We start from the raw sequence: 23,621 nt of genomic DNA, 5'->3' as shown, positions 1-23,621 counted from the left end.
CACACTGTAATCAGGACTCGCCCCTTAATCACTTTTTGATCTGATCTTAATTTTGCTAAATCACTTTTTACCACTTCATATTTTTAACCCAAACTGCAGAACGAGATCGTTCCTTATGTGAGGAAGATTAGGTTATATGCAACAACTCATGGAATCAGATCTTAAATGTTGTTCTTTCACTCCAGTTTCATTTGAGGCCATGTACTTCCCAAAATATTATTTCCCATGGCTATACTTTTTAATCTTATACCCAATCCAATGTATTATATTCCTACTGTCATACCTGGACTAGATTGGCCAATTTACTTTATGGTAACCTTTAATCTTAAAATTAAGCACAATTTCTGTGTGGCTTGTTCATATTTTTATTTTTAAAGATCCCAGATTAAGAGGCACACACTTTGCAGCTTCTTGTTTCGTTCCCATTTTTAATGAGAAATGTATTTATTTATTTATTACTAGTATATATTAGTAGTACTAAAATATTGTGCTGTTGGGACTTCCATTTTAAACATAACAGTTTATAAAATATATATATATTACACAGATATACATACACTGATTTTTTTTTTTAACTTAATTTAATGTATTGTTTAATATCAGTGTAAAAATGTCCTGTTGTAATATTTAAAATAGTAAAAACAAAAAAAAGTGGGAATAAATTGAAAATGTTGTATAAAATTTTTTTTATTTTACATAACGAAATCTTGGTGCCATTCTTAGTCCATGTGATTCCAGTTATCAGAAAGGATCACATTCGAAATACCCCAAATTGTGTCTTCTCTGATGGAGCATTTAACGCTGCGCTAAGACTTAATCCTATAACCATTCTCGTATCCGCTGGATCAATGATTCCATCATCCCACAACCTGAAAAACAGTAAAATGGATACAAATATATAAATATTTAGATAAAATAAACACCAAAAATATTTAAATAAAATAAACACCGCTCCTTTGGGATATAAAGATTGGCAAACTGGTCATGTCAAAGATTCCAAACACAAGACATTAACCATTGAAAAATATTCTTTAAAGCCAATAGAGTGGGTAGGACAAAACAGATCACCATGGGAAGAAGACTAGAAGATGTGATGCTGCAAGCAACATGATGCCTGGGTTTTATTCCACCAGGAGGACTAACAAATAGTAAAGAGTTTAACAAGACGTGCATGATATCTGCAAATAATAATCACATGAACACCGACACTGAGGAGCGACAGGTAAGATGATGAAGCCATCACATGACTGCTTCCTTTCAATACGGAATGAATAAATGCCAAATTCAGAACCGCATTACGCTAGGGAACCATGATTTCTATGATATGCGTTATAAACTGGTCTAATCTTTATGGTCTTGAGTGGAAGATTTCTCAGCAAAGATTTTTTTTTTAGGTGACCTTTACGATTTTGTCTGTAACGTGCATTTAGTATTTAATATATTCTCAGTGGTCTAGTACTTTGAAATGCAATCATATAGTTTAATCGATCTAGTACTTTTGTGTTGTGTCTGTGGGGAAAACCCTTGAAGTATTCCATACATTGTTGTATTGCAAACCTTAAAATATTCATCATACAAACCAGCTTAAAAGGAACCTGTTGATATCATTGATTAACTAGGCTGACTAATAAACATTATTAGAACAGGTTCCCCTTAATGACTCTCATAAATACAAAGTGTTCAATGAATGTCATTTAGGAGCCAGATTTATAATTAAAAGGTGCAAACAGGGAGATCTAAACAAGGCGTTGACTGAGCAGAAGCAACATACAATGTGCAAAGCATTATACACAATATAATCACTATAATATAATATAGCAACATATTTATTTATTCTGGTTTTCTAGAATGGGTAGGTTTGTAGAGGTGAAGCCATGAAATTGCGACAACATAAAAAAAAAAACTAAGCCCTGTTGGAAATAATGAAAATTCTTTGTGTGGACATTAGTAAGGTATAGATCCCGGGGGCTAGTCGAGGAGAGAATGAAAACGGTTAGATGGACCCCTTGCCTAATGCACAGTTAACTTAGGAAGATGAAGCGTTTCTTGTTGCTGAAACCCACAGTTTAGGTAGTAAGTTTGATATGCGTTCCAGACTCAATGCTCTCATACCTACCTGTTGGCCAGTACGATGTAAAAGACCAAACGCTCTGATCTATAAATTGGCCTCATCGTATTCTATAATTCATGCAGTTTCAACCACGCGCCAACTGGAGACACAAACCGAGGAGGCTACAATGTATTACTCACAGCCAGGAGCTGATGACTGGACAACACTATTGTAAAACGAAGCAATGCTAAGGAGCGATACCAACAGACATAGAACATTCTTCTATAGCAATTATGGAGCAATTGCTATAAATCACTCCAAAATGCCTTCGGATTGTCTTCTCTCAATATAATAAGAAAGAATTATATAATGGTATGGGTAGGATTTGAGGAAATATGCTTTTGCTATGAAAAATTACCGACGGAAGGAAAGGACTGAATAATTATACAGGCAGGAACGTAACGTAGTAAAGGTAACAACTAGATTGTCAGCTGGCAAGAGCAGGGTCATCTTCTCCTTTTGTACCAGTTTGTTATTGTTTGTGATTTTAAATTATTCCACGGATTGCTACACCGCTACTGAATCTGCTGGCGCTATATAAATAAACGTAATGTAATGGTTTCAGGGGAGGGTATGAATGATAATAGTGATGGTGTGAATTAGGATGATACAGGAAAAAGCCATAAGGCATAAGGCTTGCTAAGAATATATTTCTGTAAACTGGTATTCACACCTGAAGATTTTTTTTAATTCAGGTGATAATTTGCTGTTTTGAATACATACGTGAATCACAAACATGCTACTTTCGAATTTTTAGGTGGCAACGTTGCATCAATGTGGCAATTAATAATGTGACATGTACACAATTTTAATAGAATGAAACAAAGCTGTAGTTTTAGGACTCAATAAATCTCTGACTGGGGCGCTAGCTGTCACCCCAGAGAAAGTGCCTAACGCGCGGCAGTAGATCTCTTCATAACGTAGCGGTGCACACGGTAGGTCTCTGCCTATATTGGCATTCTGGGTGTGCGGGGGTAACAGAGGGTTTGATCAAGGGATGACCCTGACTTGGAGCACATTGTCTTATTTTTCTCTTTTGTGCAGCTAAAGCAGAATCTAACTACATGCTTGATATATTCAGCTCCTATTGGCCAATTTTGGTTTGTTGGTTGGACGTACATCGGAACGAAGAGATGAGAATTACAAACATACGCAAGCTTTAAAATATAAAAAACATAAAACAGAGTTTTATGCAAACTGACATCTATAAGTAATTGAGGATTTTGTTGCACTGCTCAAGGCTGTGTTTAATCACAAATATAATTATGTGTGATTGTAATAAAGGCCATCTGCCAACATTAGTTTGTTGCCTTATAATTCTTCTAGCCATCTCACCTTGCGCTGGCATAGTACGGATTTCCTTCTTCTTCAAATCGTTTTATTATTGGCTCCTTCAACGCAGCTTCTTCTTTTTCAGTGAACTGGATAAAAAAAAAAATGTAAATATATGTAAAAACGGATAAAACTGTTCAGAAAATGGACAGAGGTGAAAGGGTGAAATTCTCCAAATGGCCGCAATACACTAATTCATTATATATCTAATATATATACACGCACATATGCTGTATTTATAGATATATACAGAAATATGATACACAATATTATATCGCTAAACCTCAAAATGTCAAAGATGTCAAGATATAAAATGATGATAAATTATTATATAAAATTATGAAAATATTTCTAAATATGATTTAAGTGTACATCAACAAAAATCTGTGCAAAGATACAGATAAATGTAGATGAACAGGTATGACCGCGGGGGAAACACAATAACACATTTTAATAAGCTAGGAAATCTGCAGACAAGAATTACATTTATTTCAACTTAATCAAACAAGAGGGAAGAAAATGCCATCTGGACATAACTGATCAATTTAAAAGGCTATAAATTTAATAATTTAATTAACCCCTGTCTGAATAACCAAAGCTCTATTTCATTGCATTTTGGAGTAACACTGTTACACACATAGTGGTGTCAGCTGTGCCTGCGCAATAACAAGGGATTCGGAGAATTCTATCTCCAGGTCTCCGGAATATTTGTGGTCCTGCAATTGGGCTAGAACTGTCAGCACAGATATGTGGCATGTGAGATATAAGTACAGGTCCCATGCTATTCTGTACCGCTATGCCCGACGTGGAGGTAATTTATGAAATGGGATTTAAAGGGTCAACTCAGATTATATTTGGATGGGTTAGAAATCAAGATATATGTACAACTTTTTATATGGATGGAATCACAAACAAACCCCAAAAAATCTGGTACCTGTAATATGCAACAATACCAAGAAATAAAATCCCTTAAAATAACTATTTAATGGCCATTATATAGACCGGGAAAATTGTTGCACAACCATAAACAAAAAACAATCGTCAACACATGAAATCCCGGGCATTATGTGTATTATGAGGCTGTGAGCCTCATGAAGAAGTTTTACAGTAACTGTATATTTTAGTGACTTTCAGAAGCTTCCACTGCTACTCATCTTTAAGCTTAATGTATATCATCGCACTATGTGCACGGCAATATGTGTCCCAGAAGCCTGTGCACAGCCTCTTACTGTTTATTATACTACTAGCATGATCTAAATCCCTAATGTCCCATCATACCTAAAAACGAATGCGCAGGATTCACTGTAACACGAAAATGCCCTTTGCCAAGTGCTAGTACAAAACACATAAAAAAAACTCCTCTTTACAGTTTGAGCGAATGTTCTTTACATGGTAAAAATAAAGCAATTAAGCAGTGGGCAGGTGGTTCCAAGTGCGTTATTCATATTCAGCTATTGACATAAACGCTCATACAATATTTTTGAAATTTGAGTTCAAATAAAGGGGTACGGAGTATACTGGCTTTCCTGAGAGGAAGGGCAGCTGCATTGCCAGCTGGGAAAATATTGCTTTTGCCAAAGGGAACCTGGGTGCAAAACTAATCAACAAACGCTTTAAGTGGTTTGTTTTCCTTTCAATAGACACAATAAAAGCAGGATACAATTATGAGAATTGTTTCTTAAAGGTCTACTCCAGCGCTATATTCATGTTTAATGGAATTATTTTGGAACATGGTATATATCATACAATGCAAATAATGCTGCAACTTAAAATATATAGACGAATCTCTGCACTAGACTTGTACAAATGGAATACACATCTGAATGCACCAGTCTAACCAGCACCCAAAGCAAAAAAAAATCTTCACCACCTTAGACACAACATGGATAGGAGAACAACTGTTGGCCAACTCAGGCAACGTCGTTAACATGTTTGACTGTAAAAACTTGAGAATCTGTCCGGATTTTCAACTCCAGGAGAGATGGATTACACCAAGATTATTGTTTAATGTCAGACTATAAACTCCTGTAAATACATCCTCTCATAATTATATCTCACAGTCCCATCTGCTTTATGGATACACACTTCCTAAGGATTATCGCTTTATGCTATTGTTCTTAAACACCGTCTTCATGTTGTGTATATTCTCTCCACTACATTTGCTCTTGGGCCAACATGGATATATCCATTTCCTTTTAACTATTTACATACACTCTCACATTCAGTATATAAACTGAACACACCTACAGACACAACGTTAGCCTCACCTGCTTTCCTTCTCTTGCTCTTTGGTCTTTGGCTATTGTTGCCAACACTGTAGCTGCTTGTTCACCACCCATCACCGAGATTCGAGCATTAGGCCACATGTAAAGGAAACGTGGGCTAAAAAAAAAAATGGGAGGGGGGGATAGAGGATAAATAAAGACATGAAAGAGTTTATTGGAATAATGATTAAAAACGGCATTCGAAGACGTCACGCAGAGGTCCACTAGCTGACCCCGCTAGACACCATGGAGTCTGGGGATGCATTGGTAAGTCCAGGAAAGGGGGGCAGAGCGGCATATCTGGTGTTATAAAGCATATCAGGGGGCAGAGTGGCACATCTGGGGGGCAGAGTGGCATATCTTGGGGGCATATCAGCGGTTATAAAGCTGAGGGGCAGGGTGGTGTATCTATAGGTAAGGCGCATTATGAATTAACAGGGGGGGGGGCCTTAAAATGGCTCTTTGTTTCCCAAATTTATAACCTAGGCTGACTAACTGCCAAAAATCATAAAATACATTACTGTTCATTAGGTAAAATACTGCTTTACCATTCCACTCATGTATTTTTTCTCTAAAATAATTTTTTCTTTAAAATAGCACCAAACTTTAAGAGTGCGGCCTATAATCAAGCCAATAAATATGCAATAATGCCAATCTTTGCTTAAACAGGTTGTTTTTTATATTTTAATAAAAGACAATTCATTTTTGTCTTCAGTACTGATGATAGAGAATTACCTGTAGGGTCTCCCGCACATTCCATAATTCCCAGCCCCATAAGACCCTCCAATGATCACGGTAATTTTGGGCACATTGGCACACGCCACTGCCGTCACCATCTTTGCTCCATCCTTTGCTATTCCTCCTGCTTCATATTCTCTGCCAACCATAAAGCCTGAAACCAAAACATTCACCAACTCATAAATCTCACAATTCATGACGGAGTAAACATTTTTCAGTTTTTAAAAGAAAAAAATTAAGTAGTAAGGACTTTATAGCATCAATCTTCTTTTGTAATCCTAATAACGTGCATCTTATAAAGATAATAAAGGAAGAGTAGTACTGTTGAAATAAATTAATACAGCTTGTTTCCATCTGTCCCACCATAGTAAACTCTTTGAAAAAAGAACAAACATACAACTTTCCATTTATAATAATTAGAACAAAACATTTCAAGTGCTTGCCAGTGAGTAATCACCCCAGAGACGAGAGGGGAAAAGATGAACATTTTACGATTTAGTATGATAAACGCAAATGGATTGTTGATTTATCAGAATTTTAGAGATGTGAGGGGCCGGCAGATGGTGTCACTTCCTGGTCTCCAAGAGGCATCCAATTGACCAGAACTAGCTTCACAAAAAGCATAAGATCCCGGGTGAAATAAATGCTTTTTCAGATAAATATTACATATAGATCCTTCACAACTATAGGACAATAAAATAAGCATATAAAAGTATGGTAGAATTTTACACCATACCCTAGTAAGTGTACTTTTAGACACAGGGCTCCAAGGACTTCCATATCTACAACTTCACTCTAAATGGGAAAAAAGATCCGATCCCGTATGGCTGCTTGACAATATGGATTTAAAGTGCCTGCATGATGGCAGCTGATCAATTGTTAGAACCGCTTGCCAGCAATCAAGCAAAACAGTCCGATTCCTGTTAATATTTAGGGATCAACATTATGACGTTGCAGGTGACTCCCCTCCAGTTCATAAAACGCTTTTGTGGACTACAGCTCTCATGATAGACAGAAACACGAGGGCCATAGACGTTGTAAACCAAAGGTTTTTATCCCTAAATTGTGTTGCTTTAATTATAGCATTTACAATCATATTGTGTGTTCTTAACATGAGATATGCAGGTATCACCTAAATATGCAGTGTATGTGTGTGTGTGTGTGTGTGTGTGTGTGTGTGTGTGTGTGTGTGTGTGAGTGTATGTGTGTGTGTGTGTGTGTGAGTGTATGTGTGTGTGTGTGTGTGTATGTATGTATGTGTATGCAGTGTATGTGTGTGTGTATGTATGTGTATGTATGTGTATGCAGTGTGTGTGTGTGTGTGTGTACCAGTGTGTGTGTGTGTGTAAATTTAACTTTTGAATTTATGTTTTGCTGGAAAGGTTTTCTGGGTATCTACAAACTTTTCAGAGAAATACTTTTTTTGTCCAAAATCCTCTATGAACAGTGTTTAAATGAGACTGGAAAAAGGCCTTACCTGTAATATTTTGCAAGAAAAGTAGAGGAATATTCCTTTGACAACACAGCTGAATAAAATGAGTCCCCTAGGAACAGAGAAAATAGACTCGATAACACATACACTTAAACGTTTGGGGTCAAACGTACTTGTTTTAGAAAGAAAAGTACATTTTGTTCATTATTATTATTATTTATTGTTTTATATAGCGTCATTAAAATAACATTAAATGGAGCAGAAATACAGCGCAGACTGTGTTAATGTCGTAAATGACTATTGTAGCTGAAAAATGGCTGATTTGTAATGGAATATCTTCATAGGTACTTTATCATTCCCATCACTTCTATGTTCCAATGGTACATTGTGCTCGCTAACCCAAGTTTAAAGGGTTAACAATCATTAAAAAACCCTTCTGCAATTATGTTACAGCTAGAAATGTCCTTGTTTCCTATGAAAACAGAAAAGTGACCCCAAACATTGGATGGTAGTGTATATAGTAGAGATGTAGAGCAATAAGAAACATTCAATCGTCAACACATGAAATCCCGGGCATTATATAGAAGTTGTGGTCTCCTCTCCACGTTATAAAGAAAAGTCTGACTAATCTCACACTCTTGAGAGTTATACTGCTGCAAATTCTTAATGTTTGGCTACCATGCTATATTGGTAACTGGGGCAAGATGCAAATTGCTAAATCTGGAAGGTTCTACAGTCACAGAGTAAGATTCTAAGACATCAAAAGATTCATTCTTCAGATGTAAACTGAGGGTGCTTGGATATATCAGATGCGAATAGAAAAGAATTCTTTGGTCCCGAGTTTGCCGTTGCATCTGAAGACAGGATCTTTGAGTTCATGGAAGCTTACATGACTCTTCGCCTGATTATTCCTTCCGCAGACTTGTTTGGATTCATTTCAGGACCGCTCTTCAAGGCTTTCACTTATTAAAGGCCAAGCGTGTAATCAATGAAAGTGGTAAGAAGAATTTCAATTTTAGAAAAATGGGGTAACGCAGAATATACAGCAAAAGATAAAATGGCGAATTACAAAGGCCGGGGCTGAATAAAGGGTGCAGCTGGTCATTACAGACGCTGCATGGAGTGCCACAGTAAGAGGATAGCGGCGCGCTCTAGTCAATAATGCATTTAGTGTTGTTTTTTTTGTCACAATCTACTTTTCCTCTAAGAATCCATTTTGACAAATTGCAATGTCTCAAGGGTCTCTGTGCAGCTTAAATGTGCCATGGCAACAGGAAGGAACCCCCCCCAACCCAAAGCAACGGAAATTCATAAGAAGAGGTATACTATATTGTTACAATTAAGGATGCAGTCATACAATTCATAGATCGGAAATGCAGAAAAAAAAAATCATTAATTAAAAGATCTTCATTAAGTTTTAGTTCAATATAGAAAGAAAAGCTTAATTAAAAAACAGAACCCGACTGATGAGGTAGTGGTTAGTATCTTACAAGATAGTGCTGGAGATTCATCACATAAACCTTTAGCTTGTTCTAAAGCACACAATGTATTGAGGGAGGTTTACCTTTTTTGCAGATTCTGAGAAAAGAACACCATTGTTCCCAATTATTCCTACAGGAATCCCAAATATTCGTGAAAATCCTTAAGAAATGGAAAAAAAAATAAGTTAGGACACAAGTAAAGGACTGCTATAATTAAAACACATTATTGGTAGCACAGAAATCATTTTATACAAGTTGTAAGGGAAGCCAAGTAGCGTCCTTTCATTTATATACCTATTCTAATGCAAATAACCCTCACAACAAACATATAAAAGTAAATTCAAGACATTCTTAAGATATGTTTCTAATTTCTCAGGGGCCTACAATAAGTGTAGTACCAAGATGAACCGCAATAGTAGGAAGGCTCTGAAATACTATTTGGTTGATCATATCACTTAAAGATATTTGGTGCAACAAGGGCATCAAAACAATATCTAGACATAAGAATGGATTGGGAATAGGTGGCCTTGAGCCAGGGAATTTAAAACTCATCAGCTGTGGCATTTGTCCCTCACAAGAGTACAAAGATTATGAGGAAGGATTATTAACCAACCGCTCATCTTTGGAGGAAACCTATTCACCATCACATGAACATAAGTATCATCACAGATTCCTAGATCAAATTCTCCAAGAATGCCAGGAGTCTTCGGGACTCCTAAAACACGCTTTAATGAGTATGATGACCAATAAATGAAGAAATTGAATGCCTTCAATACTAAGGGTACTAAAGGGCTTATTCAAGAATTGTTAACCATGATATAAAATGGTTAACACTGTGTGATCTTTCGGATGAAATCTTGTTCCATGCCGACACCAACTATTATCTAAAGTTACCTTTGTGTGTCTGTATTATTCATAACATGTCTTACATCAGTTCTATCCTTACCTATCCCTGGATTAACATACAGTTTGTTTCACTGTTACTTCAACAAAAAATAATAATATAGACCAATCTTAATCGTAGTACCAGCACTCACAGATAGTGATGACTACTATAGGTTTCATACTACTTTAACTCCCAGTGTGTAAATTGAGATTTTATTATTTTTTACCTGTTACTAACGTATCTCCATATAATGCTCTGAATTCATCAAACTTGCTTCCATCAACAATCCGAGCAATAACCTAAAATATAAGAGAAAAAAAATCCTTAATATAGAGATTCCTTAACGATAAAATTAAATCAGATTAAGGTTACAATTTAGGTTTGAGTCTTTACAGAAGAAAAAACAGGCAGACTAGATGGGCCAAATTGTTCTTATCTGCCATCAGATTCTATGTTTCTATTAAGTGTAGATCAGAGTTGCTTGCCTGAGATTACCCATCGCTGGTGTAGAAAGACCTCTGGATGTGTTGATGTAATACAAGCAGCACGGGAATCCAGTTCTCAGTCAGCAATGCTTGCCTACTGGGCCTACAATGAGCATTGGCAAGAACTAATGGACTAATGTGTGCTGTGGAGAATGGACTATATTTACTATATTCAGATGCATGACTGTATTCATACGACACAATGGTCTCACAATAAGGGGTTCCGGGGAGCAGCCCATAACCTGGTCACAACCCGGTATGACAACCTATCTTCACTCACAGTGGAGCCAACATTATAAAAATTCAGCTTTGTTGATCAAATGAAAAGGGGCAGCAAAATGCTAATATTCTCAAATTGGGCTAAGCCCAGATGTATTTTTTGAATACATTTTACACTAATAATCTAGTTTTTGTTTTTCTTGTAAATATTTATGGGTCAACAGAGGAAGTTACCCCCACTTACTTCTCGGACATCAAATGATTTTTTTAAGTTGGCACCAACTATTCCATATAATTCATCAGCGGGAAAAAGAGGATCCTCAGGCTCTTCTATAGTCACCTACAAAAATGCAGCAAACAATAAAATTACTGGTTGACCAATGAAATATTCTTCTAATGACAACCTTTTGTATACGGGCCAGTTAAATAATTCAGAGAGCAAACGCATTTAAGGATATTAAAATTTGCTCAAACTATTGCCCCATAATTATAATAATTACTATATATCTATCAACACACATTTACAGATTTACATTTAACAATAACAGAATTAAAAAACATGTACATTTGAGTGTTGAGTTAATATAAAGATAATAAATGAAAAAGCTAAAATGGGAAACAAGACCACACTAGACAACACTACAGGCACAATTACTTACATCTAATTTCTTCTTGTAGTTTAAGTTTCTCACGGCTTTCCGAGCTAGATGGAGTGCATGACTGTCGTCTAAAGCATAGTGATCGGTTACACCAGACTTCCTGATTAAAATATAAAACCAGAAACACCATTACATAAAAAAAGTTAAAAAAAAAGAAAAAAAGGAAATAGAAAACAGATAACTAGAATATGTGCTGCCCTAATTTCAACCCAGTATTATACGAACACAGGAAGCAATGGGGGTTATGTGTAAAAAGCAATCCTAGTGCAGATACCATAGCAACTAATAGAACGTGTCTTTTTAGCCTTTTTGAACAAGAATTAATGCCAAATGCGAAACACAGTGGAAACTGAAAATGTTTGTATTTCATAAATACCAGTTTTCCTGTGGTTGTTTGGATATTAAAATAACCATTTTATGAATACTAATATAAAGCAATTAATAAGTCTTATGACAAATGTCTTAATAAACTTTACACCTGTGAGCATTGTAAGTAAATGACAAATCAGTATTACCAAATTTTAGATGATAAAGTTCCTTTTCTATTTCATTACTTGGGTTTTCTAATATGTGCTTCACAAGCTTCCAAAAGGATCACAAATGAAACTTTAGTAATTTTGAATCTTTTTTTTTTCTTCTTCTATGTCGGCCCAATAAAAAAAGTAAAAGACCTTCCTAGCCTCTTGGGCTAATAGAACAAAATATTTTTCTTTTTGTAACATAAAGATTAGCTTTACATAAAGAAATGTGCTTTATCTTAACAAACGTGTACACAAAAAGGAAAAGTATCACATTTTGTCAATTTACATATTTTGAAATCTATAGATTAGAATCACGTTTACCTTCAGATAAAGTTATGACATTATTTAACATATAAAATGTAGCACTGAGCGTATATGGCTACCTCTACAAATAATACGAGATGTGAATGGCATATTCTGCAGGGCCATGATTTTTACCTGGAGACGTGTTAAGTGACAAGTATGTATCCGAGCCTCTACAGGCATGGAGAATGTTATTGAAAATGTGTGCTTTAATAGCCAGGTTCTACAGGACCCTTAACACTGATACAATGGAGAAGGGAAAAAAAGTTTGCTCTGATGTCAAGGATTTTATCTGCTAGTGATGCCAACTGACTAGCAGTCCACATAACCCAACGGATAATCTTCCTTTACAACCAACTGTATGACAGAAAGCATTTGTTACAGTGACGGACTTGACAAGCTTCTAGGAGCCAGAACGAGATATTACAAACTAGTATAGAAATTATACAAGGATTCTTTCACCTGCAGTGCAAATCTGCTCCACCCAACTCTTCCGCTGACACTTCTTCTCCGGTGGCCGCCTTCACCTGAAACACAAATGGTCTATTCAGAGGCCACCATTCTTCATTCTCATGACTCCATTCTTAGTTCCAGCCCAAGAGACATCACCAGCAACTGACTTATTACAGAGGTGACTGAAATCCACAAGTTTCCTACTTTGCACGATAAGAACGTAAGACAAGCCTAAAACAATTAACCGATGGTTGGAATGGACACTGGATTCTACAACAGATAAAGATCACACGCAACAACGCACAGAAACATTTCACTGGAAAGACTTGTTTTTAGTGGTGTTCCTCAAAGATCAGAATTGTACCAAATAATTTAGTTGAAACACATGCTTTAGATGCCAGAGGCAATGATGCAGGGTTTGTTAACCAAATGAGCAATGATTTATAGTAACTAGAAAAGCCTAGAGTTAAGCACTTGGGACACAAAAATTCCAAAACTGCATACACTCTAATGGAACGTTATTGATGACAATAGAAGCAGGCTAGAAACAATTTCCTTGAGGTGTCATTAGCGCTCTCCACATTGACAATCTCTTTTCATCACATTTAATTGAACCAAAATGTGGAAATCAATATACAGATGGCCTAATGACTTGCTAGCATCCCCAGAGCATCGTCCTTTGAAAAAGTACACAGAAGGAAGAACAAAAAATACAGCTTAATTAACACTTGAAAAAAATTAAGACAAACAATCAATGTGATTCCGACACATTTATCATTCAACAGACAGCTATGGATTATTCCTGCAAGTTCTATATTTTCTGTGAAGAGAGATCTCCTGTTAGGAACGCTGGATGTTTAAAACAGAAACGAGGGCACATTAGACACAGATTCTCAGTTAGAGTTACAAGTACCTAATATACTAAAGCTGCACAACACACGTTAAAAGATTAGTGACATTGTTACTTAAAGACGTCCATTGTAAAGGACCCATTTGTCACTTTGTAGCCGCATCTTTTAAGATGTAAAGCAGAATTGCTCACATTTACATTAAACAAGAACAGAATTCTAAAACATGTACAATCGAGTGTTAATATAAAGACTATGATCAAATGTGCGGATATCAAATATGTTTAATTCTTTATTAGAGGTTCTTATATTATATATAAAGTGGTTTTCTGTCACTATGATAAGTCCATTGGTAAAATCTATAAGCCAGCTCACTACTTACCAGCGGAGGCCCTCCCAGGAAGATGGTTCCTTGTTTCTTAACAATGATACTCTCGTCAGCTATGGATGGGATGTACGCTCCCCCAGCAGTGCAAGAACCCATCACAACAGCAATCTACAGGGAAACCAGTTGCAATGAAAGGGTATGAGAATATGCAGGTTAATACATTCAGCTTGGGCACCAGGGGACATCTCCCAAAATACATCAACGCTTACACACCACAGAACAAACTGTAAATATACATCAGATGCTTATAAGCGTTACAGAAGTGAAAGGTAATATTACCGTATTTGCTCGATTATAAGACGAGGTTTTTTTCAGAGCAAATGTTCTGAAAAATACCCCTCGTCTTCTAATCGAGGTCGTCTTCTAATCAGACCTCAAATAGAGGTCTGATTAGGAGACTAAGATCCAGATCCCCCGCACCGCTGCAGGGGACCTGGATCCTCCTGTCTCACCCCCCCCCCCATCTTACACACACTTACCGGTGCTTCCTGCTGTATTGCCGGGGCAGCGGGTTGACGTCTACGCGATCCGCGTAGACAACGTCCGCTGCAGCCGGAAGGAGGTGTGGCTAGCAGCGGGGGTTGTCTGCGTCTGTCGCGTAGACCTTCCCCGACTGTCAGAGATCAGAGTTCCCCACACCGGTGCGGCACAGGTGCGGGGAACTCTGATCTCTGACAGCCGGGGAAAGTATACGTGACGGACGCATACAAACCCCCGCTGATAGCCACACCTCCTTCCGCCTGAGAGGGCTGAGAGGGGAGAGAGGGGTGAGAGAAGGGGAAGGGGGTGAGAGAGGAGGGGAGAGAGAGAGAGAGTGTGTGTGTGTGTGTGTGTGTGTTAGTTAAATGGGGGTTAAAAGGCATATCATGGGCCACAGTGCCATATTGGAGTGGCAAGCCTGGGGGCAGATGTGCGTAACTGGGGGACAGGTTGGAAAATACAAGAAATAAAAACAAAAAAAATATTTTTCTCAATCATAGCTTTTATTAAAAAAAATAGTTTACATGAATTAACATTTACTGGTAAAACTTTTTTCCTTTGGGGTCGTCTTATATTCAGGCTTTTTCTTTTTTTCCTAAGTTAATATTCAGATTTTGGGGGGTCGGCTTATAATCAGGGTCGTCTTATAATCGAGCAAATACGGTATATTACAACATGAGTATTATATATTTATCATACCACAATTCTCACTGCAAGCGAGGACAGTCCCCGGAGCCAATATGTATATATCATTGATACAAACGTATCTAATCCAACCTTTAGTGAAGCGAGCAGGACACCAATGCATGGACATTCAACCATCAAACGTGTGAAGCTGTTATCAACTCACCATAACCGCAAAGGATGTCAAACCGCCACCAAGATCTTCACAGCGGAACAGTCATTACTGGTTTAAGTAAAATAACCACCAAACACCAACCGGTTTCAGCGTACCAGCGCCATTGTCAAGGTGATGGGTGATTTATAGAAAGGCTCAGACAAAGAAGTCACGTGACTGCTTCCTTAACACACTGTAGTTGAAACACTTCTAAAAATATACATACATGTCGCAATATTTATTAAGATTACTGACCCGTTTTTCTCCCTATTAAGACCCTCCGGGTTATTTCCAACTCCAGAACATCTCATGGCGTAACCCTTTCCTTTCCTCTTGGGTGGACAGGTATAGATTCTAATCCATAGAAATATGAGACAGGGGAACTATGGCCTGCAACCTTATAAAGAGTAGCCATAGCATTAACCTTTTCTCTTCTCAGTGCCCACAACATGTGTAACATTAAGGATAGCTGATCTACGCTGATAATGCTCAATGATCTTGGCGTTCATACCACATAAAATGTAGAACACAGGCAAATCAGAATGTAAACAAAGGAGGTTGAAGAGTTAATAAAATGCTTAACATAAATCCCCTAACCCATGTAAGAATGATAAATATATTTAGATTCCATGAATAGGGAAATAAACTGGCCAGTAATCTTATAAATATTGTGACATGGATATAGGTTTCATCTATAAAGCAGTGTGTTAAGGGTTAAGGAAGCAGTCATGTGACTTCTGTGTCTGAGCCAATCTATGTAACTATAGTGTTTGCTCACCTTGGATCAGATACATCCCCATCAATTATATGTACAGATTGGCTCTGGGGACTATCCTCGCTTGCTTGGACAAGTGATTATTGCGGTATAATAAATCACTCACCACTCCACATAGTACATTTTTGGGACCATTACTACCAAGCAGTACTGTGCTGTGTATAAGTTCTACTATATACAAAATTATTCATTATACATTCCCTTACATTTACGTTTTATTAATTTATTATTTTGGTTCCAATAAACCTCCTTTATCCGCAGATCAGGAGGCTGCCATTGTAGGCTGTTATTTTGGTATTTTGGGCAGCTTTCCTTGCTAAAACACTAATTACTAATTACACTGACTTGGCTGTTAATGGCAATGCTAATTGTCATAAAGTGCAATTAATAAAACTAGATTTCAACACAATTAAGTATAGGATAGCTCGCAATTACTTAAGTGTAAAAAAAATAAATATAGAATAAAATTGGGCAATAAACCGGAAAAAACTATAACATACCTGAGAAATTCCCCGAGAAGACATCCTTGCCTGGTTATAGAAAATGCGACCAAAGTGATCCCTATCTGGAAATACATCGCTCTGACGAGGCAAATTTGCTCCTCCAGAATCCACTGTAAAAATCAAGAGGGCATTTTCACATATTTTACACGTTCACCAGCAATAAGCCACTATGCAGAAAGTCGGTACTATTAAAATGATGATGATATTAATCATTATACTATAGACTAGGCTACCAAATATTGCAATGTTTAGTACACAGCATTAACCTGGTTATCCATTTGTGTTTCTGCATTAATTATCCAATTTCCCCAAACGGACAACAGTGCTGGTGGGCTTAGATTTCTTAACATGGTTGAACAAGCAGTCCACCAGTCCAAGGCATAGACTGTCCTTTCTAATCAAGCGTCATGTATCGTTAGCCTCCTCATTCTTTATTTAGTCATCACAGCTAAAGAACCTCTGAAGTTTTGAGAACTACCCCTCATTGTATGGGGTCTAGCCCCTAGAGAGACAGTGACTCCATGAAGGACCAGCTCAGTTCTGCCTGCAGGAGAAACCCACTGGAGTTTGCGTTTGATAATGCATGGAGATACCGGGGAGCTGAGATGCGAGACTCTCCAGCAAGCTCCCTCTGAGCAAACCTCTTTGTAAAGAGTGACTAATCATAATAGGCTCATTCCTGCTCAGTTAAAAGGTTTTCCATTCTTTATTGCCAGCAGCATATTCTGGGTTAGGCCTATGGCTACAGGTCTAGGGCTGGCAGTCCCTATGTTGCATACCCAGGGGGCCTCCTGAAGGGCCAACACTCAAATGGCAGTTTGGGGAGAACTCACTTCCCTCCTAACGGTCCCTTTACTGTACAGATCCGGAAACTTTTTTTCTTTAACGGTGTCATGATACATACCAAGTTCTAACATAAGACCAACATTTCCAAAACATTTCAGAGATCATGTCCAAAAGCCCTAGACTCCCGCACCCATCACTGGCCTTCTCAATGAATTCCTTTGATTATTACCTTATAGTATATTCAGTATATGCTGCACTGAATATTCATATGAATAATAGCCCCAGTCTCACCTAAGTATACACAGGGTAAATAATTCTCCATTGCAATTTCTTGTGCTCTGAGGTGCTTCTTCACAGTGATGGGGTAATACGTTCCACCTTTGACAGTGGCGTCATTAGCTACTATCAGGCATTCTGTCCTATAAGGGAAATACAAAACGTTCACGTGAAAAGAAACAACACATGGTTTAGGATGCTGGGGGTTGTGTATCATCTGGGTTGTTGTGGATTAGCTACGCCTGTTCCCAGCTCATACACCGGTGACATATAAAAAGGGTCCAGGCACAGAGTAAGAAACTCTTTGTTTTCTTGACCCTTCTGTCTGCATTTAAATCCCATTGGTGAGACTTCCTTACTGTATATTTTATATTTAAAGCATTACACGACAGCAGGTGACATGTTAAATACACTGTTTCATAAAACATTATCTAAACCCTGTAGCATGCATACCTTCCAGCAGCCCAGGGTTTTGCTGGACAGTCTCAATTCTCTGGTAGCTATACTCTCACTTTTTAAGACAGTGGGGAGCATGGGCCGGTTGGAGAGATCATCTGATTGATTAGACCAGAAAGGTAAATTGTGCACACCTACTTTTCAGCTCCCAGATTGGGTGAGGCCAGAGGGCAACCATGCCTTTTACTCTGCCCACTGAATGCCCCCCACCCCTGCACCACAACACCAACACAGGTGCCACAATTTGGGCACCTGAAATGTTTGGGGGTATGAGTACGCAAAATTCAATGGCAGTCCTTGATGTGTCACGTGATAAGCGTTCCTAGCACAAAAGTATCGATGAGGCTTATTTTACACGTTTAAAAAAATGTGTGGCAAGAAGGATGACATTTCTAAAATGCTACATTTGGTTACAAAAGATATTAATTCTGCAAAGGAGGCAGAACAGTAATTCATAAATATGGAACAAATCTAAGTCAGTATTAACGCTACTTACCCTGAGATGCGGCCAATGCCTGAGATGATGCCCCCTGCTGGTACTTCTTCATTACCATATAACTGGTACCCGGCAAACTGAGAGAACTCCAGGAACGCAGATCTGTATAAATGATAATCACAGCAAATATATCCATATCACATGCACTAAAATTTAATTAAATGCCATATTGTCCCAATTATAGGCCACATCCCTATAGTTGGGGGCCATTTTAAAGAAGTTTTTTGATGCACATTATTAAAACAGTTTTGAAAGAAAATAGTATTTCTCACTCACGCTCTCAATGTTTCCCTACCTTCTCTGCCTACCACTTCTGTGTGCCTGTTTTCTTGTCTTGCCTCTTCTTGTTCTTCTGTCTTCCTTCTCCATCAGCTTCTCCCCGGTTTCAGCTCCATGAACCAAGCCTGACAGTGCGCTTCACAAAAGGGTGGAGCCTCAGAGCACAACCTCTCCTCCTATTGGAGGGACTGAGGAGAAGCTGTCCTTGTGGTGCATGCCGCGGCTCCGCCCTTTTGCAGATACCTCTCTTTCTCTGCGAATCCGTCGGCATTATTTTGGCTTATTGGAGTACTTCAGCAAAAAGGGCACATGGACAGCCTCTCTCCTGTTCCTCCAATCCAGGTAGAGGGTGTGTCTGGAGGCTCCGCCCCTTTGTGGAAGCGCTCTGGGAGGCCTGGTTTATGGAAGTGATACCGGAGACAAACGGACAAAGAAAGAAGACAGAAGAACAAGAAGAGCCCAGAGAAGAATCGGAGCTGCAGACAGGGACACAGTAGCTGTTGGCAGAGAAGATATGGAGACATTGATAATTAGCAGGGAAAAGTGCGTATAATTGGTACTATAAGAATACACTGTATTTGGTGGAATGAAAATAAAATGTATCCGTCATAAAAAAAAATATTTTGTCTAAACAATAAACCTCTTTTAAAGAAACAATGTCTATAACATTCACTGGCCCTGTATAATGCATACTTCATTAGGTGCGGAGACCTTAAAGAAGTCTTACTTCTTTACCTACACATTATAGGTAATATTATACAGTCAAGCAAGGGGCTGATACACAATTCTCCTCTAAATGCTATAAACACACACTAAATCAAGACTGCTTATAAGAATAGATTGTAAGCCCACAAGAATAGGGTCCTCTTCTCCTTCTGTACCAGTATGTCTTAATGAGCATATTGACTGTAAGCTCGTTTGAGCAGGGCCCTCCTCACCTGTTGTCTCTGTAAGTCAATTTGTTATGTTATACACTACTTGTTATGTCCTGTCTACCCATTGTACAGCGCTACGGAATTTGATGGCGCTATATACAACAATAAATAATAATAATAATACATATTATTGTTTGTTGGGTATGTTGTCAGATTTAGTGTTACGGTTTGTTTTGTATGTTACCAGTTTTAATGGTATTATTCATATTAACTATTCATACCCCGGGTCTATGAGTCTGTCAATTCGTTCTCTTGGTAAAAGCTTCCCCCTGGAAATATGGAGTGTTCTGGCTTTCTCCCCTCCACCTGTAAAAGTAACACAAGTTGTTTCACTCCTCCAAATGAAATGCTAAACTGAAAGAAATGGAGCAGGAGGTTTTGTGTTTTAGAAAAATTCTAAACGTCCCCAATAAAAAAAAAATAAAAAAAAAAAACATTTTGAAGCAGAAAACCGTAGATTTCTCTGCAATAGCAGAATAATAAATAGATTCAAAACCCGGGAAAGACAATACTGGGCATTAACTAAGCTACATTCAACTTCAACTTAGATGACCGTTACAAAGAGATGCCGAATTCAATGGAAACACCGCAGTCGTAGAGAGAAGGGCTTCTGTGAAGAAAGTTACCTCTCTTTGGAAATCCATCAGAAAAAGGAACACCGGCACTCCATGACGACAGAAGTAATCAAACGTATAATATAAAAAAATATACCAGCCGCAGAAAAAGAGAGACCGCTTGACGCATCAAGGGGTCCCTCTTTTTCTGCAGCTGGTATGATATTCATTGTATTTTTGTTTGTTTCATTTCTTTTTTGTATAATTTTGGATATATATTTTTCTACATCACGTTTTTATATATGTGGGATCAAGCATCCGAATAAAAGATATTTTTTTTATATTATACAGATTTATTTGATTACTTCTTTCTTCACGGAGTGTCGGTGTTCCTTTTTCTGATTGATTTCAGTGTTGGAGTGGATGCTCCTTCACTTAAGCACCCGTGTAGCTGCTTTCGCCTTGCTTTTTACTGGCGCTTTGTGTGTTACATTCCCTTTGGAAATCAACAGTGACTTTTACTGGGCTGCAAAGAGACGCAATAGCAATGTAATTTCTTAGCGTCAGTGTTTACTTTATGCGTGAAGATGGGATTAAACTACAGTACTGATTATAAGACTGTTATGGATCATCATTAACACTAGACTACATGTTATTAACCATTTGATTACAAGAAATTTAAAACCAATCCATTTTTTTATAATTCTGTGTCATCTATGTATTAGGTGGTAGGTGATGATCATTCAAACAAAACGTTTCTCGCCGTTCTCCGATGAAATTTGCTTTAGGAACCCCGTTACATTCCTATCCAAATAGTACATTAACATGGTCTCTGTAGCACTTACCCAAACGGATTCTCTCCGCTCTCTCCTTGAGCTCTGTTACTAGCTCTTTCATTTTCTCATAACTCTCCTATTGAAAACATTTTTAAATAGTCAATTCATAAAAAGACACTTTTTAAATCCATGCAGTATGGGAGATCAGCTTTATAAGGGAGGGCAAAAGGGGCAGAAAGAGGAGAGAAAACCAGATTAGGTTAATACAGAGGGAGAATGAGGTCACACTACAGTAACAGGAGTACTAAAGTATAATGGGGGAGAAGGGAAGGGGAACTTGCGATTGGTCCTTTTAGTTTTGGAGATATTTGGGTTATAAGGAACTATTTCAATTTCTGGTAAGATGTGATAGAGGGTTAATTTCATTTTGGAACCGATGGCACTCTTGCACAAGGCAGTGCTAGAACAAGGAGTGTCGGCCAAACACATCTTCTGCACACTTAGGAAAGGGGGCAAAATGAACATTTAAAGGGCAACTCAGCTATCATATGCGTTCAAGTGTACATGATGGATGGACTGTCCCTTTAACATAAGAACCCTTTCCATTTATTTAGCAACAAGTTGCCTGCACTGCATTGAAAAAAATGCCTTGTAGACGTTTGCAAACCTGCCTTTAGTTATAAAATTGTTGAGTCCAGCAGAGTAGATGGAACAGCAGCTTTAATACTGAAAACTAGTTCTTGCTGCCTGATGGTAACTATTACAAGGTGACCATAGGCAAGGTGATTCCTCACTCAATCGTCCGCAGACAGGGAGCTGTGTACAGCCGTCATTATCATCAAAATACCCGTAATTCATTGCAATCAATGCTTTTGTCTAGGCATTAAATTATTGCCACATTAATATGTCAGTGACCCAAAATAATAAAGTATCTAACCGGCAACCGGATAAACTACACTTATTTAGGGTAACATTCTGAATGCAGAGTGTTGGAGACTATAATTCCCATCATGCTTAGATGATGCTGTGTGTGCATTTTATTGTGCCAAGGATTAGGAGGTGTGTGTGATCTGGGAAATAACATCCAAGCTTTCCCATAGATCCACTGAATACAGGAGGAGGGAGCCAGGCCCTCGGCCCTGCGCTCTGTGTAGTGTTACATACATGTAAATGCCCCTGCATACACAGAATACACATACACCGGTAATGATACAGGCTGACCCTGCCAGCAGCAGCCAGGCCTACCTGATACACAGGGGAGTTATCAGGAGTGGATCCGATAGTGGCCACTTTCTCTCCGTGGTAGAGGCGCCGGAGAGACCCCATGGAAGCGCCTCTCAGAAGAGCCCACCGAGGCCACATTGTGTGCAGCATGTGTGTTATACAGGGGTCACACAATACACAGCTGCACCCCTCCTGTCCCTGACCGGGCAAGTCACCAGGAGGACGAACAGCACGGAGGGTGGCTCAACAGGACACGCCTTCCCTGTCACATGGTTGGACTATGATTGGCTGGATTGGAAGAGACACACCTGCCACCGGCACCAACCACAGCCTCCTGTAAGGATCTGGCATCAGCGGCGCTGTACACCAATGACAGCTACTGTGAACTACAACTCCCATCATGCCATGTTATTCTATCAGCGTTTGAGTACACAGGGTTACACTCCAGTTGGATACAAATACACTGTGAGAGTAGCCCGACCAGAATTAGGAGCAGTCACACTGTATACTCTTTGTGGGCAGATACAATAAAAGCAGTCACACTGTATACTGGATGTGGGCATATGGAATAGGAGCAGTAAAACTGGGGACATACTAAAACGAATGACAAAATGGAATGCCCATAGACTATAATGGGGAGGAATGCCCATAGACTATAATGGGGAGGAATGCCCATAGACTATAATGGGGAGGAATGCCCATAGACTATAATGGGGAGGAATGCCCATAGACTATAATGGGGAGGAATGCCCATAGACTATAATAGAGGGGAAAAGAATAATTGATTTTTAAAGAAAAGTTTAAGACATAAAAACTCAGATTATGTGGGATTATAGCTGTTTTCTATGGAATGACAGGGGAATGACAGTTTTGAGTGAATGCCCATAGGATAGAATGGGAGAAAATCAAACCTGTTTTTCAGACAAAACCCTCTGAAATATCATATAGAACTTTGGCACATATACTCCCCTAGTACACACAGAGGATCTAATACTCATACTTTGTGGGATTATAGCTGTTTTCTATGGAATGACAGGTGAATGACAGTTTTGAGTGAATGCCCATAGGATATAATGGGAGAAAAATTAACCCCTTAAGGACAATGGGCGGTCCCTAAACCCATT

The 23,621-nt window shown here is 38.4% G+C and overlaps 1 protein-coding gene across 1 annotated transcript; it reads right to left on the bottom strand.

Moving 5' to 3' along the window:
- Positions 1 to 610: 610 nt before the first annotated feature.
- MCCC2 (methylcrotonyl-CoA carboxylase subunit 2) lies at positions 611 to 22,741 on the bottom strand. Its single transcript, XM_053475480.1, has 17 exons — positions 22,519 to 22,741; positions 21,343 to 21,409; positions 20,165 to 20,249; positions 18,730 to 18,831; positions 17,793 to 17,920; positions 16,713 to 16,825; positions 14,114 to 14,227; positions 12,893 to 12,957; positions 11,607 to 11,706; positions 11,192 to 11,287; positions 10,470 to 10,542; positions 9,441 to 9,517; positions 7,922 to 7,988; positions 6,442 to 6,598; positions 5,710 to 5,824; positions 3,446 to 3,531; positions 611 to 869 (listed from the first exon to the last, which is right to left on the bottom strand). The coding sequence occupies exons 1-17, from the start codon at positions 22,645 to 22,647 to the stop codon at positions 752 to 754; spliced, it is 1,692 nt and encodes a 563-aa protein (XP_053331455.1). The 5' UTR covers positions 22,648 to 22,741; the 3' UTR covers positions 611 to 751.
- Positions 22,742 to 23,621: the final 880 nt, after the last annotated feature.

This window comes from Spea bombifrons, chromosome 1, assembly GCF_027358695.1.
Source record: "Spea bombifrons isolate aSpeBom1 chromosome 1, aSpeBom1.2.pri, whole genome shotgun sequence".
Classification (NCBI taxonomy): domain Eukaryota; kingdom Metazoa; phylum Chordata; class Amphibia; order Anura; family Pelobatidae; genus Spea; species Spea bombifrons.
Note: the sequence above shows the minus strand (reverse complement) of the source record. Positions and strands in the feature narration are given on the sequence as shown.